The following is a 16,476-nucleotide window of genomic DNA, read 5'->3' on the forward strand; positions in this document are numbered from 1 at the left end:
AAAATCAGAATATTTATTTTGAAATATATTATCTACTAATAAACTTTCTATAGCGTTGTTAGGTAACGTTGAAATGTATAATGTTCATTGATTTAATTAATGTTTTATTTGAGAATGAAACGTACAATTAATGCGATGTGAATAATTAAATTTTTGTACCACACACACGCGTGACGTTACGATCACTATTATACTTTCTAGTTGTTCTTTTTTTTTTGCGAGATACTGAGATAGTTTTTAGGGTACCGTGGCGAAATCACAAAACGGGCTGTTCTGAATTTCGTGCTATGCTCTTCACGGTGTAACAAAAGAAAATAAAATTTTAAAAGTTTAAATTTTAAAAACAACAGTAATTTAAAAGTGTAATTTTTCGTGTCAATATAATATTTGTTTAGTTAAAAATAATTTATTTTAATAATTAATGAATCATCAGTCTTCTATTTTTTTTTTATTGGAATACAGTATAACTAAGTTACAGTATTGAAAATGCTATCATTTAACTTAGCACGATTTTTACTTTTATTCAGTTTAGGATATTCGGCGCTGTTGCCAATCACGTATAATCCGTTTACATACTCGTATTCGTGCTCGTTCGTCGTTACTTGGTTCCATCAGTAAATATCTACAGTCGCCATGACGCTGACATGGTCTCTCTAGACTAGACCATCAGGCTAGATAGGAAAAAAGGTACTTGGCAAGTATCTAGATTAGGCATAATATAGCATTTTCCATTAACTTTGTTGGACAACCCATTTAATAAATAAATTGACAGTGTTTCCAAATTTTTTTTATTATAAAGACACGTCCTTTATGAATAATTGAACAATGCCTGGTTTGAGTATATCTGATATAATATTAATAAATCCTTCTCTTTAAATTTGGAACGAATAGGAGGTACCATTATAGAAAAAAAAAAGTAGCGTTTCAAATAAAATGTTAAAAGTAAAAGTAAAAATAATATTTGGCAAGAACAGAACAATTTATTACATTTCTTCGATGCCAATGAAGATTCTGTATTTAAAATTCTCTGTATATTCTAAAAGAAAGCTTTACTTTTGCCGCTGCACTTTGAATACCGAACACATTTATAATGCGTTCAAATTTAAAAAGCACTCTTTTATGAACAGTCCTCTATCCGCAATCGGCTTCCACATTTGATAGGGTACTCGATTTGTATGCACAGTCTGTATGTCTATGCGTCTTCGGCAAACGGAAGCGTCTCATGGGGCATTGTTTCCCGGATCCAATGAACTCTTTTCGGGTCGCAGGCGCATATTAAGTATTTAAGGTCACAATATACTTCTACTAATAACTGAATTTAGATTTCAAAATGGATTTCGTTCCTAACAAAGGGATAGTGTAACATGTTACATATACATATGTCTATTCTGAAGTACTTTGGTTAATTATAATTCGGTAATAAGACTGTATATTTGTAAATGTAGCCTCAACGGCCTTTGTTATTCGCGATCGATTAGTAAGTAATCTAGTTGCATTAATGAAAGATGATTAATGATTAAAAAAAGTGCATGAATTTCTGAGAAAAAGAAAACTTTGAAGTTGGCAATTGGAAAGTGAAATCAGTCACTTCCCGTATTCGTAACTCTGAGAACGATGTGTGAATTGTGCCATTCCGTGTCGACTACGTTATTTGTACGTGTTAACAGACATCACTTAGTCAAGGGACAGCCAAAGACAATAGACGCACACTATTCAATAATTTCCTTCGTTTTTGACAGTGACATTTATGACACTTATCTGTTTTATCGAACACAAAGTGACGAAAGGATCGAACGAATTATTTCGGTGTAATGAGAGCTTAAAGATGGCAATATTATAATTAAAACTATTTATTTGTACGGTTTCATCGATATCCGTGATCACGATAACTAAAGTTTTCGAAGCGTCGGATATAATATAAATGCAAAATTAAACTGTAAGAGTGCTTTTAATTTTGTTTATGATTCGGGAGAACCGAAGAAAATTATGGCAATATTGTCATAGATAATAAAAACATCGATTGCTAAGCGGAGTTTTTGATACTATCTGTTGATGCTAAATTGGATTCTGCCGCCCACTTCCACAACAAAATAAATCAACAACGTAGATATTATAAATTTCCTGTATTATTAATTATCTCGTCTCAATTCTTATTATACAAGCAATTCTATTTAGCAGGCTTTTAGTACATTCAACTTAAACAACTCTCTTCAGAGAACTTGTTTTTCTTTCTCCGTAACTAACCTCTATGTTGGTTCTTTTATGTAAAACACGTCTTAAAATTCAACATAGTTACACTTGAAATAACATTCGACCTTAATGACCGACCGACTTGTTATAGAATTAATTAAAATGTGACACCTCAATAATTTTTAATGTAACAATCTTTCCCATAGTCCCCCACTGAGGTGCTTGACATTGAGAATGCACAGCGGAACGAAAACACAAGTTGAACTGAGTAAAAGATGCATTATTCAGTAGCCCACAGAGTGGGTTAACGTCACGATTTTACTTTTGATAACATCCCGAAACATGTATATTAACTTTCATTCGTTGAACCTACTTTAAAAAATGACCACGTCGCGCCGAGAAAGTCCATCAATAAACGAGATAAAGCAGTCACATTTACTCTTGGGAGCTCATTAAACAAATTGTGTTTTAAACCGTAGTATAATTGCAGAAATTAATGTAAGTTTCAATCGAGAAAACAAGACGGATGTGGCCTTTGAAACGTTTCTTGTAATGAACCTGCGGAAATAAGACACACCATAATACCAACGAAAGTACCGTAGATTGGGGGGAATCGGAACCCTTTCCAAATCCAACACAATTTTTCTATGTTTTTTCTTAGGGTAATCTATATATTAATACGTGAAGCAAAAACTTTGTATCCCTTTTTACGAAAATTGCGCAAACGGAGGAGCATGAAATTTTCCACACTTATAGAGAACATAGAGAAGAAGTGCACAATCCTATTTTTTTTTAAATAATGCATAAAAGATACAATAAATCAATAAAGAAAACATTACACACACTACATACCATGTATTTGACGCACACACGCATGCATAATATTTACTGTCAAACTTTTGTTCTTGACGTCTGTTGTCAAATTGAGAATAGATTAAATATTGTTTGTCTTTGGTAATATTTTTTATAGTGTAGTCTTGGCGAAATTTGTGATTATAGAAGTATAAAATACAATCATAGCAGTGTACAAACTTACAATTCCAATTAATTATAATCGAATTTCGACTACTGCGGGACCTCTAGTACCAATAAAATTGAGATTAAAATGGTTCCGGAGGCTTAAATTTTTATATACGATGCGTTATTATACATAGTTCACTACAAAATACACAAAAACTTGGCTTTGGAGTAAATCAGGCTACGTATGGGGAGTTTTTCGATAGGACTGGCACCGTTTAGCATTAGGTAGGTACCTAACTTTAGATAATTAACTTTTTAATATCTTTAATGATTTACAAAACTTTGATGACTAAATTAAACTATTTAATATTCTTAAACACAAAATAAAAGTAATTTTCCCTATTCCCCCTATTCCCCGCTACTCTAGTCTTTATTTCCTCCAATCTACTGTATCTAATCTTTAATCTATCAAATTAAAAAGATAATTAGTAATAATGACGGTCGCTTCAATGTATGCACGAAACTGTTTGACCACAGAATCTCTTCAAATCACCATGTCCACGCAGGTCCTTTCACCACAATGTCCTCGTTTTTTTTTATTGCTTAGATTTGTGGACGAGCTCACAGCCCACCTGATGTTAAGTGGTTACTGGAGCCCATAGACATCTACAACGTAAATGCGCCACACACCTTGAGATATAGTTCTAAGGTCTCAGTATAGTCACAACGGCCGCCCGCCCTTCAAACCGAAACGCATTACTGCTTCACAGCAGAAATAGGCGGGGCGGTGGTATATACCCGTGCGGACTCACAAGAGGTCCTACCACCAGTAATTACGCAAATTATAATTTTGCGTGTTTGATTTTTATTGCACGATGTTATTCCTTCACCGTGGAAGTCAATCGTGAACATTTGTTGAGTACGTATTTCATTAGAAAAATTGGTACCCGCCTGCGGGATTCGAACACCGGTGCGTCGCTCGATACGAATGCACCGGACGTCTTATCCTTTAGGCCACGACGACTTCCAATATCTGATTAAGACAGACTGTACGCACTTTAGGTAATAAATAGTACAACCATGACTATCTACGTTATTAATGAATTTCGTCGCATATTTTACTACTGTGCGATAGAAATAACGGTTTCCAATTATTTATATCTGATTAACATTTGCATTGTGTTATGCACCCACTGACATAACTATTACAAAACGAAGATTTTAACGCGTCGCCTATCAGCGAAATACATGTCGTATCTGTTTAACATCCGTTATTGTTACGAGATCGCATACGAGATAACAAAAAAATTAAAAAAAAAAATTACGATAAAATTATCTTTCTTCGTATTGTAAAATCATAATATAATCTTTTTGTAAAATCTAACGCAACCACTGGGGCAATATGTCCATATAAATAAATTACACTCCATTTTGAATGACGAGTCCGGATCTGTAAGTTATGGAGGTGACTACAAAATTGCTTCTGCAATTGATAGCTTTATTCTCACAAGTAAGTTCTCTGTGTTAAAGCGATGGCGTTTTATTATGCTACATTTTATTACAGAAGTTTTGATTACAAGTATGTGTTTTTTCAGTCGTTCGTAAACGCGCAGTATTATGCGGTGTCCCCGTACCAATACTACTCGCAGCCGAGTTGCTCCTGCTGCTCTCCGCCGCTGCAAATACCAGCGCCGTCCATACCTCCGGTCTACGTGACTTTGCCCACTCCTCCGCCGTTCTGTATAACTCCCCCAGCACTGCCTCCGATGATGATTGAACTGCCAACACTTCCGCCGTTCACAATATCTCCTCCGCCTTCTCCTCCGTTCATGGTGTCTCCGCCGCCTTTGCCGCCATTTACGATTGCTCCTCCGCCGCCCCCTCCGATTTGCGTCAACCCACCCCCGTTACCGCCTATGTGCATAAGTCCGCCGCCCCCGCCCCCGATGTACGTCAATCCGCCCGTGCCGCCTCCGCTACTACTGGACCTGCCATTACCTCCGCCGATCATAATTGAACTACCAGCTCCTCCGCCGATTATAGTGCAGCCGCCACCGCTGGGTCAGCTTATGGTGCAACCGCCGCCATTGCCGCCGATGCCCGTTCAACTGCCACCACCACCACCTATGATGGTGCAGCCGCCGACACCACCTTCTGTTGTTGTTCAGCCGCCTCCTCCGCCGCCTATGACGGTGCAGCCTCCGCCTCCCCCGCCGATGTGTGTGCACCCCCCGCCCCCAGCGCCGATCAGTGTGCAGCCGCCTCCATTGCCTCCGCTGTGTGTACAGCCGCCCCAGCTTCCGCCGTTGATGGTTCAACCTCCACCGTTGGAACCATTTTGTATTCAGCCGCCTCCTCCCGGTCCAATATGCTTCCAGTCTTCGCCACCGTGCTGCGGACCGCCACCACCTTGTCCCTGTGGTCGCGGTCCCCCTTTATATTTCTGACCAGAGTCCAGCATAAATGTATTCGATCATAAGCAATAAATACACTGTTTTTACGCATCTGCTAAGCTATTAATTTAAGACAATTATTTAATCTAATTGTATCTATGAAATAATCATACTGTATTGTGTTTAGTGTTAAGTAATTTTTAAGAAATAATAAATTAGTAATGTATTTATTATGTAAGTCTTGTGATTTCTCTTCCTCCAACCTTTTAATTGCGATAACAAGCCGATCTGCTTTCAGCCCCAAGCCATAATTGAATAATAAATATTGATTTCATACTTAATAACAACAATTATTCAGAATTTTAAAACAAATATGTAATAAATAAATATAAATATTTACTAACAATCACGCCACGTTAACTGGTCCCGTACTAACTTCGTAAAGAACTTGTGTTACAGGTACCAGATAACGGAAATAAATATAATATTTTTATTATACATATATTTAATATACACCCATAACCCTGGAAAGACATTTATATTTATCATACAAATATCTTCCCTTGGCGGGATTCGAACCCGCGACCCCCTTGTGTAGTGACCATGTCACTTACCACTACACCAGACGGCCGTTATGAAATATTAAAGACTAGCGACCCGCTCCGGCTCCGCTCGGGACTTTGACAAAAATTTCATCGATATTTCACGTTGTTTTATTTTTAGTAATAAAAGAACACTTATTGCGGCATAACTATAATAGTCAGACATATGCTGTCGCGACACTTTTTGTAAATAATAATGTGTTCTACAAAGTCGTAGTACATTATTTTATTCTATCATCAATAGTTTTCGCAGGGCACGCGATGTAAAGAATATTTTAAGTAATTTTTTACACCTTGGGTTACATTATTGGAGTTTTAGTAAGGATACCTAATTGTTTTCAAAAAATATTATAGCCTATGTCCCTCGGGAATAGTGTAGCTTTAAAACAGTGAGAGAATTTTTCAAATCGGTTCAGTAGTTTCGGAGCCTATTCGATACAAACAAACAAATCTTTCCTCTTTATAATATACTAGCGACCCGCCCTCGCTTCGCTTCGGAAACATTAAAACACACATGAAACCAAAAAAATTAAATATTATTTTTTTTTTTAAAAAGTAGCCTATGTTCATCAGGGACAATGTCGGCTTCTAATGAAAAAAGAATTTTTCAAATCGGTCCAGTAGTTTCGGAGCCTATTCGAAACAAACAAACAAATCTTTCCTCTTTATAGTATAGATTAGTATAGAAAAAACAAGCGGTAGGCTCCGGCACTGCTCGGGACTTTGATAAAAATTTCAACGATATTGAACGTTATTTTATTTTTTTAAATAAAAGAACACTTATTGCGGCATAACTATAATAGTTAGACATATGCTGTCGCAACATTTCTTGTAAACAATAATGTGTTCTACAAAGTCGTAGTACCTACATTATTTTATTCTATCATCAATAGTTTTCGCAGGACACGAATGTAAAGAATATTTTAGGTAATTTTTTTACACCTTTGGTCACATTATTGAAGTTTTAGTAAGGATCCCTATTTTTTTCAAAATAGTTTATAGCCTATGTTACTCGGGAATAGTGTAGCTTCCAAGCATTGAAAGAATTTTTCAAATCGGTTCTGTAGTTTCGGAGCCTATTCAATACAAACAAACAAACAAATCTTTCCTCTTTATAATATTAGTATAGATGACATTTTAAACCAATTCTAAATTAACACATAAGAAGCTATAATTTAACAACTATTTTGTCACTTCGTGTTTTTATTTTACTGGTGTCTATAATGATAGCGAGAAGGCGTTGAAAAGGACACCTATTGTTATTTTACTTAAAGTCGATGGACCTGAAATTGTTTTTTTGTATATAACAAATTAGAGAAATTATAAGAAATTAGAAATAAGTCATTTCATTCCTAGTAACATTTTAATTATTACTTTTGACAGAATGGCGGGGTCCGGGGGACTCGCGGAGTGGTCGGAAGGCGCCGCGGTATGGTTCCAGCCGGCTGGTGCCTCCGCCCCGCTACCCGGCGAGCTCGTGGAGGTGCACCGCGCCGCCAGGGTGCTCCTTGTAAGCGCAGTCGTCAATGGACAGGTATGGGTTACATAAAATTTCAAATTACTAAGTATTAATAATATATAAGTATTAATATTAATATTAAATAAAGCGCGTTAAAGTGGTAGGCAGCAGCTTGGCTCTGCCCCTGGCATTGCTGAAGTCCATGGGCGACGGTAACCACTCACCATCAGGTGAGCCGTATGCTCGTCTGCTTACAAGGGCTAGATATATATAGAAATATATGTGAAACTTTCGGTTTAACTGCCCAAATGTTGGAAGCCGACAACAGTGCGTAAAGCGAATCCAATTCTGTCTAAACACGTTACGACGTTAAGGATATCATAAAAAAAAAAAAAAAAAAATCAATATATTATGAACAACTAGCGGGCCCGGAAGACTTTTCCCTTTCTGTTTACAGCTGTCCTATCCTTCAAACCGTAAGGTATTATGGCTTTGCAGCAGCGATCGCGATGATGGTAGAGGTATTCATAAGGCTAACTAAGATTTTAGAGGGGGAGGGATGTAAATTAAGTAGGAAGAAAATAACAGGAATGTGACGATAGTCATCACAGAACACAAGATATTTGACAGATGCCTGAATCTCGCTTACGACATTTTCAAGATAAGCTTGCTTATATACAAGTTCCGAACAAAAAAAACTGGACCGTCTGTCTACCGAGCAATATCACCCGCTCGGTGGAAGATCTTCCATTTGTCGTATATGTCTACAGGAAAATAGTCGGTGATTAAACACCTCGTATTGTCTGATTGCTACTTTACAGTCATTATTAAAATCCTATCCACATTCTGCTAGTCAAAACACCGAAGATCATTCATTATTTACATATCCCATGTTTTCAGTCGATACAGAATGCTCACATTAAACAAGAGAATCAATAACAATAAAATACCAAAAGAATTACACACATTCATTGATTTATGTATAGATCGTGATGGAACTATGCACTTAGTCTTTACAGCTCAACGTATGACATCATTTTGTTATTGTTCATTCCGCTTCTTAACATTTTATGAGATGAAGGGCTACTGATGTGAATATAACTCGCACATGACATACACGAGTCAAACAAAACAAAAATTGCGTCTATGGGATTGGGAGGGAAAAAATACTGCTTGAAGTTGTTATCGTAGCTGACTTAAATCACAATGTGCGTGTCGTCAAGCAACTCTAGGTATTAGGTCCAACTGTCAATTAGCTCAATACTTCTGTTCCTCCCTTCAAATCGATTCGGGGTAGACCACGCAAGAAATTCTCTCTACATTTTGATGATTTTGATTATGCAGTGGTACGACGGATGGTTTATAACTTTTATCTCATTTATAAACAAGTCCCTCCAATAAAAGCACAAAAGTCCAAATTAATAGAAACGACGAATTTCAAAGGATGTGATTTTACACTAAGAAGAACACTTCGCCAAATGGGGTTTTTTATTCAAGAAAATTACTAATAATAGGAAAATACTGATGGAAAAAGATGAAGTTAGACTTAAAAGAGTAAAGTACCTAGACTTAGTAAGGAAGTACAGATCTGAAGGCAGAGATATTGTGTATACTGACGAAACTTATGTTCACACATCCCGAACACAATTTTTTTTTTTTTTTTTTACTAACAATGACACCACTTTAACTGGTCCCGTGATAAGTTCGTAAAGAACTTGTGTTACAGGTACCAGATGACGTAAATAAACGTAAGATTTTTATTATACACATACATATATTTAAGATACATCCATAACCCTGGAAAAGACATTTATATTTATCATACAAATACCTTCTCTTGGCGGGATTCGAACCCGCGACCCCCTTGTATAGTGACCATGTCACTTACCACTGCACCAGACGGCCGTTAAACTTAAAAATATCGGGAACTCATTTCGTATGGTAAATACTGGTACATATATATCCCGTTTTAATTAATAATTGTTATGGTTATTACATCTCTATATTGTACAATGACATTATTCATTTTGACTCTTGACACTAAACAATAAAGTTCCATATTAATAGATATGAAAATGTGTGAAAATGTCACTCATTTAATACGATCACTAGACGATGATGACGATGATTTTTTTGTTAAATTGTGTTTTTTATAAATTATATTTAAATACGAATTACATATTGATAAAATGATGAAATATTCCAAGGTCGTTTAGGCATTTTTAAGTGAACGCGTGAGTTAAAAATACACAAATAATATAAATAAACAATTCATTTTCTTGGTCCAACCTTAATCCAAACACTCATTGGCTTCGGGTGGCTTAACAGCGTCATCTGCTGAAATAGCTTTAGTGTTATTGTATCTTAAAAATAGTATTATTATTCGCCAATAGATGTCGGGAGGAGTCATAAAGTTATTGAAAGGAAAATAATCTCTCACTACATCTATGGCACCATGAAGGATTCGTGCGATCATCGATTCATTCAAATTTGAATGACAGTAAAAACATGAGGATTTGACCTTGCAGACTATTTCATTACCTCAGCTCATCCCTAGGTCGTTGGCAACATTAACATGATGATGTCCATGGACTAGAATCACCTAAAACCCGTTGCCCTATCAACTCGCCTGTTCGTCTTCGGAAATATTATCGCCCTATGTGTACACCGTGTGAAACTATACGCCTACATATAACATAAGACCTTCTACATAACAAATTGTCTTATGTTATTATAATACAATGCGATTTTGTTTTCGACTTTATATCTCAAGGTGGGTGGTGGCATTCACGCACGTTAGATACAGATGCTAGTGCAATAAATATATCAAAAGACTGGTGTTGTTATATTGGATAGATTTTGTTTAGTTTTGAAGCCGTTTCTAACTCCTAATTTATATATCCTTGTCTTGTATTGAGTTTCTATGTATACTAGAGGTCCCGCAGTAGTCGAAATTCGACTATAATTAATTGGAATTGTAAGTTTGTACACTATTATGATTGTATTTTATACTTCTATGATCACAAATTTCGCCAAGACTACACTATAAAAAATATTAACAAAGACAAATAATATTTAATCTATTTTCAATTTGACAACAGACGTCAAGAACAAAAGTTTGACAATAAATAGTAAGCATGCGTGTGTGCGTCAAATACATGGTATATAGTGTGTGTAATGTTTTCTTTATTGATTTAATGTATCTTTTATGCATTATTTTTAAAAAATATTAGCATTGTGCACTTCTTCTCTATATTCTCTATAAGTGTGGAAAATTTCATACTCCTCCGTCCGCGCAATTTTCGTAAAAAGGGATACAAAGTTTTTGCTTCACGTATTAATATATAGATCTTTGAGTGCCTTAATAAACCTTGGAACTTTGGAAGCCTCAAGAGATTTAAAAAAATAATAATAAAAAAAACCTTTATCATTACCCCCCCTATTTGTCTATCTCTATCTCTATCACTCTCTCTCCCTCTCTTTCACTATCTCTATCTGTCCTCAAACTAAGAGTCTCTGTGCTATGGGAAACAGACACTCATGTATACTTTACATACGTTTTAAATATAAACATAATGAACATTCCGACAAAAAGCAAACGAACCTGTTCGTCAGACGAATATTTGCTCGACGTGAGAATTGGACCCACAACCTTCGGCCCAGAAGTCAGAGGCGCTAACTACTGCACAACTGAGTCAATCAATTCGAATCTCGTGTAGAACGAAACAGTCGGTGCATAAGTGCGTCATAACAGAAAATATTAGATTGTACTGGTATTGTCAATGCTGTGTGGTGAGTCGGACCGCACAAGGTCGAGGTGAGCTTGTGACCTCTTAGACATGCGGTCGATTCCGTTAATGTTATAAAATCGATGATAAAGACGTTGGTCCGGTAATCAATGACTATGATGCTCTATGAGCTTAGGGGTGCTCCATTCCGGGTTAGAGTCAGATTTTCTTCGAGTGTTTGTCCTTGTCTTGTGTGTGTTCCGGGTATTCTTTCTTTATTTATTTTTATTGCTTAGATGGGTGGATGAGGTCACAGCCTACCTGATGTTAAGTGGTTACTGGAGCCCATAGACATCTACAACGTAAATGCGCCACCCACCTTGAGAAATAAGTTCTAAGGTCTCAGTATAGTTACAACGGCTACCCCACCCTTTAAATCGAAACGCATTACTGCTTCACGGCAGAAATAGGCGGGGTGGTGGTACCTACCCGTGCTGACTCATAAGAGGTCCTATCACCAGTGAACCAGTGAAATTCATAACACAGGTGAATATCTTAGCTAGAGAACTTTCTAGAATATTTGTTCCCATTTGTTCATTGGAACATTTGTTCTCCCATTCGGCTATAATAATTGAGCATTTTAAAATTTAGATTTGTTTTTCATTTCCATTTTCTGATTATTTTTATTATTGACACTTTGAAAAACAAAGTACTATTTCCAAAATTTTTTTTACTGGCAACACTAAGCTCACAATTAACTAACTACTAAAGAAATGGAAATCGTTCAATAAATAGACGTGAAAACGAAACTGTTTTCTCTTCGCTTATTTATATGTATATGGATTATTGTAATTTTACTATCAATAACATTGGAATATTAATTACGTTTGAAATCCGCTATTTAAAAGACGTATTGAGTTAGAAATGTTATGTTTTTTTTTTTTCAAATGTCGAATTTCGATCCATACTTAACGTGAAAACTAAATTTCTTTTTCTGGTTTAATAGATTTTCAAGATTAAAGGGCCTTTTTCGCCTTAATTTTTTTTCCTTAGATGGGTGGATGAGCTCATGACACACTTGATATTTGGTTTGTTCTTATCGGGGCCCGTAGACATCAACAAGGTAAATCGAGACATGAGTTCTAAGTCTCAGTTTTATAGTACATACAATGGCTGCCCCGCGCTCCAAACCAAAACGCATTGCTGCTTCACGGCAAAATAGTCGGGATGGTGGTACCTACCCGTGCGGGTATGATAAACAGTCGACGTCGTCTTAAACACGTCATTTCGTATCCTCCCGATCCACTAACCATGCTTTTAGGTACCTCATGCACCGGTTACCGTTCTCGTCGAACCCGTCACTTGCGACGAAGGGTTCGGCGAGTAAATTAAGAGACACAGCCCACTGAGTTTCTCGCCAGAATTTCTCAGTGAGTCGCGTTTCCGATCCAGTAGCAGATTCTGCGAAGCACTGCTCTTGCTAGGGCTAGTGTTAGAAACCTCGTCAAGTTAGAGTGAGTATCCGTGAGCTCACCTACTCGTTCTGCGAATCTAGTATAACCTCTCGAGGTTACTAGAATAGGTAGAAAAAAGTGCGTGCTCATAACACGCCCTACCGCCAGTAAGTACCTTGGAGGCAACACAGTCATTATAGTTAACGCCATAAGATGCAATAAATAAAATACAATCATTTATAATTAACATCACTCAATAGCGAAGAATTTGAACATGTACAACCAAACTCTATTCTTTCCTCAGTCCTTCCATCATTCTTCAGGATCATGACCTTCTTACTGTCTTCTTACTGTCTCTCACCACCCATTCCTATCATTTACTTGGCGGAGAGCTGCGTTGTTATCAAACTGCAAAATAATATTATTCATCGATCGTCACGTCTTATAACCTTATTCTGTGCGCATTTTTTTTCCTAACATATTTTTCGGTAATCGCCAACTAACATACCATATTTAATCAGGTTTTTGAGATTGTGTAACCGGCAAATTAACATTGCGCTAATCGCGAGATCCTTGAGGGAATGCCGATAGATAGAAGAATACCCCTTCGTATTTTTTTTTATTGCCTTTGTAGGCAGATGAGCATAAGGTCCACCTGATAGTGAGTGGTTACCGTAGCCCATGGATTTCAGCAATGCCAGGGGCAGAGCCAAGCCGCTGCCTACCGCTAAATGTAACTATCTTGTAACTATGGTAATAGTTCTCCTATAATATACTTTTTCTTCTAAATTAAAATAAGAACATCTCTAACACTAATTTGACAACAAATACGCGAATGATTTTCACGCCGTCGAATCAAATTTTACTAACACGTCTCGTCTAACCCAACAAAATACCTTTATTAATATTTATTACGGCTTAAAATTACTGCCGTATTTTATTTTTTAACGTTTTGAATATTCTAATATATTTTGATTGCTTAAGAATTCATTCTTATTAAATATAACAGCTTATTTGATATAACAGGAAATTTATGAAATGGATACCTAAAATTGTATTATAATTTACGACATTATTCCGAAACATGATTTAAAATGATGTCCAAAATTTTGCTTTGTTCGCCAATTCATAGAATTTCCAATATGCGCATTGTTAATTTTTCACGCAGTCTATTAAACCTTGTCTCTATTTTACTGCTTCATTGTCAGTCTAATTAGGCATTTCCTCGTATTTGCAATCGAGAAACAATAATGAAACAAACTTTGTAAAAAAGGTTAGTTTTCATTTTAATACGAATGGTCTTTAACATCGCTATTTTCATAATACCTATATTATTTCGACCGGCGACTTAGGCGCCGTTGCAAGCGTCTTGATCATTTATTTTAATACTTTATTGAAATCGAATTGCTATTTCACCCCGAAATCGATTTTAACTGGTCACAAAACAGTATTAAAACACTTGAATTATTCGTTCATTTGTGAAAGGTCTTGATGTTCAAATGAGAGAAATCATTGATTATAATCCTAATTAATATTCATTGAAAACATTCATGTACGATATTCGTCATAATTCTACCAAAGTCCGAACAGTTTGGTTCACCAAAAACCAGTCAAGAAACTCAGACGGCCTCTGTCAAACCAATAAATATTTTTTAATTCATTATAATTTTGAACAACCTCGAAAATGGACGTATTGGAACCGGTCGGATTGCAACACTGTACATCGCGTTAGCCGTTATCCTGACTAGCCGTATCAGTTGCGGACTGTCAAGCCAAGCCATCGCCCGAGATCCAGGCAAATTGCAGTCATTCTCAGAACATTCTTATGTGTAGTAGTTCTGGGAATGAAACGGCGCCCAGCGATTAATGTTTTTACGGAACTCAAGTGATATTTACCATTTTGGTTGTGTGCTAAAAGTGTATTATTGTGCTTTGTGATTCTTGTTAGCTAAACTATAGAATGGATTTTGAATTCTCTGGTATCGGATTGAAGCATAATTTGGGTAAACAGGAATTAGGCATAACGATTGGCATTCACTAGGTGATTTCCCATTCGCCTTATACGTTTATTATCTACATATTTTACGTTCCTTTGATTATGTTAGTACCACCTTATTAAGGCAAATCTGAGATAAAATGTGAACGATCACATAGAACCGGCTGAGATTTTGTACAAAATCTCAATGTCGCAACTATGCAAAGCAATTTTAATGTCACAGTTCCAATCACTGAGAGAGAGAGGTATAATATTTTAATAGATATAGTAGTTTCATGGTTGAAGTAATCTGTGGACATTTTTAAATATACCTTGGTATTCTTCATGTATTTAAATTAACTGGGGAAAAAATGCTGATCTTCTTTGTTTTTTTTTCATTCGTGATAAAGCAAAACTCCATTAGGACAAGGAATTTCGCCTAATTGTACAAACACCGCCACTGAATGCCGATGAGGGTACACTTTGCTCCAACACCACGCAGTTCTCCTGAGACTACACCGTCGGATTCCGGTAACTCTCTAACTAAAGAACGCAATCCAGATTATTTTAGTTCAATAAATTCCTCGAAAGACGACCACGATGTTGAAAATGTAGAATTCAATGTGAGGATCAGTCGTCGGCAAAGTTTTGGTCAAAGGAAAATTATCCCTGAAGATAACTTAGCACCAAACAATATTACTGTACGTAGAAGATGGAGTGTCGTCCCAGTGCAGCCGTTGAAAGATTTGTGCATAAATATTCTTATGAAAAATGTAATTATAATTTTTGAATTATTTATTTTAAATAAGGGTTATGTTTGTTTAACACGGAATGTTGATGTAGTTTTCGTTTCTCTTGTTTTTAATCTTGAATAAGATTATAACGGACCAATGACAGCTAAGTGAGTCATTTTAAGAAGCGTAATAGTATTGTGGTTGTAGTTTCATTTTCCGACTGGAAAGGCGAAGGTATCTTAAGGTATCTATCTACTATACAGCCTAATCTTTTGTATATTCTGTTTTATGAAAAATGACAAGTAGCGAAATGAAATTGATTAATTTGAGACATTAATTAATTGGAATGAAATTAAATGAACCGAGATGATATCGAATAAAATATAGTCTCAGTAAAATGGTGGTTACATGTTTACTGAAACCTTTTTAGTGAAGTTTTTGAAAGATCCCGAGATGCAACTTCAAGCGACTTTGTTTCATTTTTCCGCATTTGTGCACTTTCACAGATACGAAAAAGTTAATAAACCACCGTTATTACATATTTAATCAAGAAGAAATACTTAATTAACAAAATCAAACAACTGACACATCTTCGCTCCTCGCGTTCCCGCCAAAAAGTTCTGTAATAATACAAATAAAACAGGTGTTATAGGTTTTTATTAAACAAAACAAACCATAATATATTTTACAAAATAATAACCTCAAATTCCTCAGAAATCTATTGACAAATAACAAACATTAGAATGTCTCATTAACATCGTCCGTGATCCACTAATTATATTCCTTGGCGGGCTGTCACAGAATGAATTATAAACGACGACCACAATGCAGAACAGTTATCTGTTCCTTTAAGCTAATGCATCGATACGATATGAGGGTCACTTAACAGTATCACTGGTATCTTACACTTTGATCGTCTTTTCGGAAAAAAGGCATTTTATTTTATTGCATAGATGTGTGGACGAGCTCACAGCCCACCTG

At 36.1% G+C, this 16,476-nt stretch overlaps 2 protein-coding genes across 2 annotated transcripts in view; both read left to right on the top strand.

The window, feature by feature from the left end:
• Window positions 1–16,476, top strand: part of Myo10A (unconventional myosin 10A) — a 138,836-nt gene that overhangs the window by 26,388 nt on the left and 95,972 nt on the right. Inside the window, exon 2 of the mRNA XM_089734127.1 lies at window positions 7,529–7,679. Within this exon, the coding sequence (XP_089590253.1) occupies window positions 7,530–7,679 (150 nt within the window). The 5' untranslated portion in view covers window position 7,529. The remainder of the gene's footprint in view (window positions 1–7,528; window positions 7,680–16,476) is intronic.
• Window positions 979–5,809, top strand: LOC149501164 (uncharacterized). The gene is made up of 2 exons (XM_089734244.1): window positions 979–4,660; window positions 4,746–5,809. The coding sequence occupies exons 1-2, from the start codon at window positions 4,610–4,612 to the stop codon at window positions 5,595–5,597; spliced, it is 903 nt and encodes a 300-aa protein (XP_089590370.1). The 5' UTR covers window positions 979–4,609; the 3' UTR covers window positions 5,598–5,809.

Source organism: Bombyx mandarina, chromosome 17 (genome assembly GCF_030267445.1).
Source record: "Bombyx mandarina strain Sakado chromosome 17, ASM3026744v2".
Lineage (NCBI taxonomy): Eukaryota > Metazoa > Arthropoda > Insecta > Lepidoptera > Bombycidae > Bombyx > Bombyx mandarina.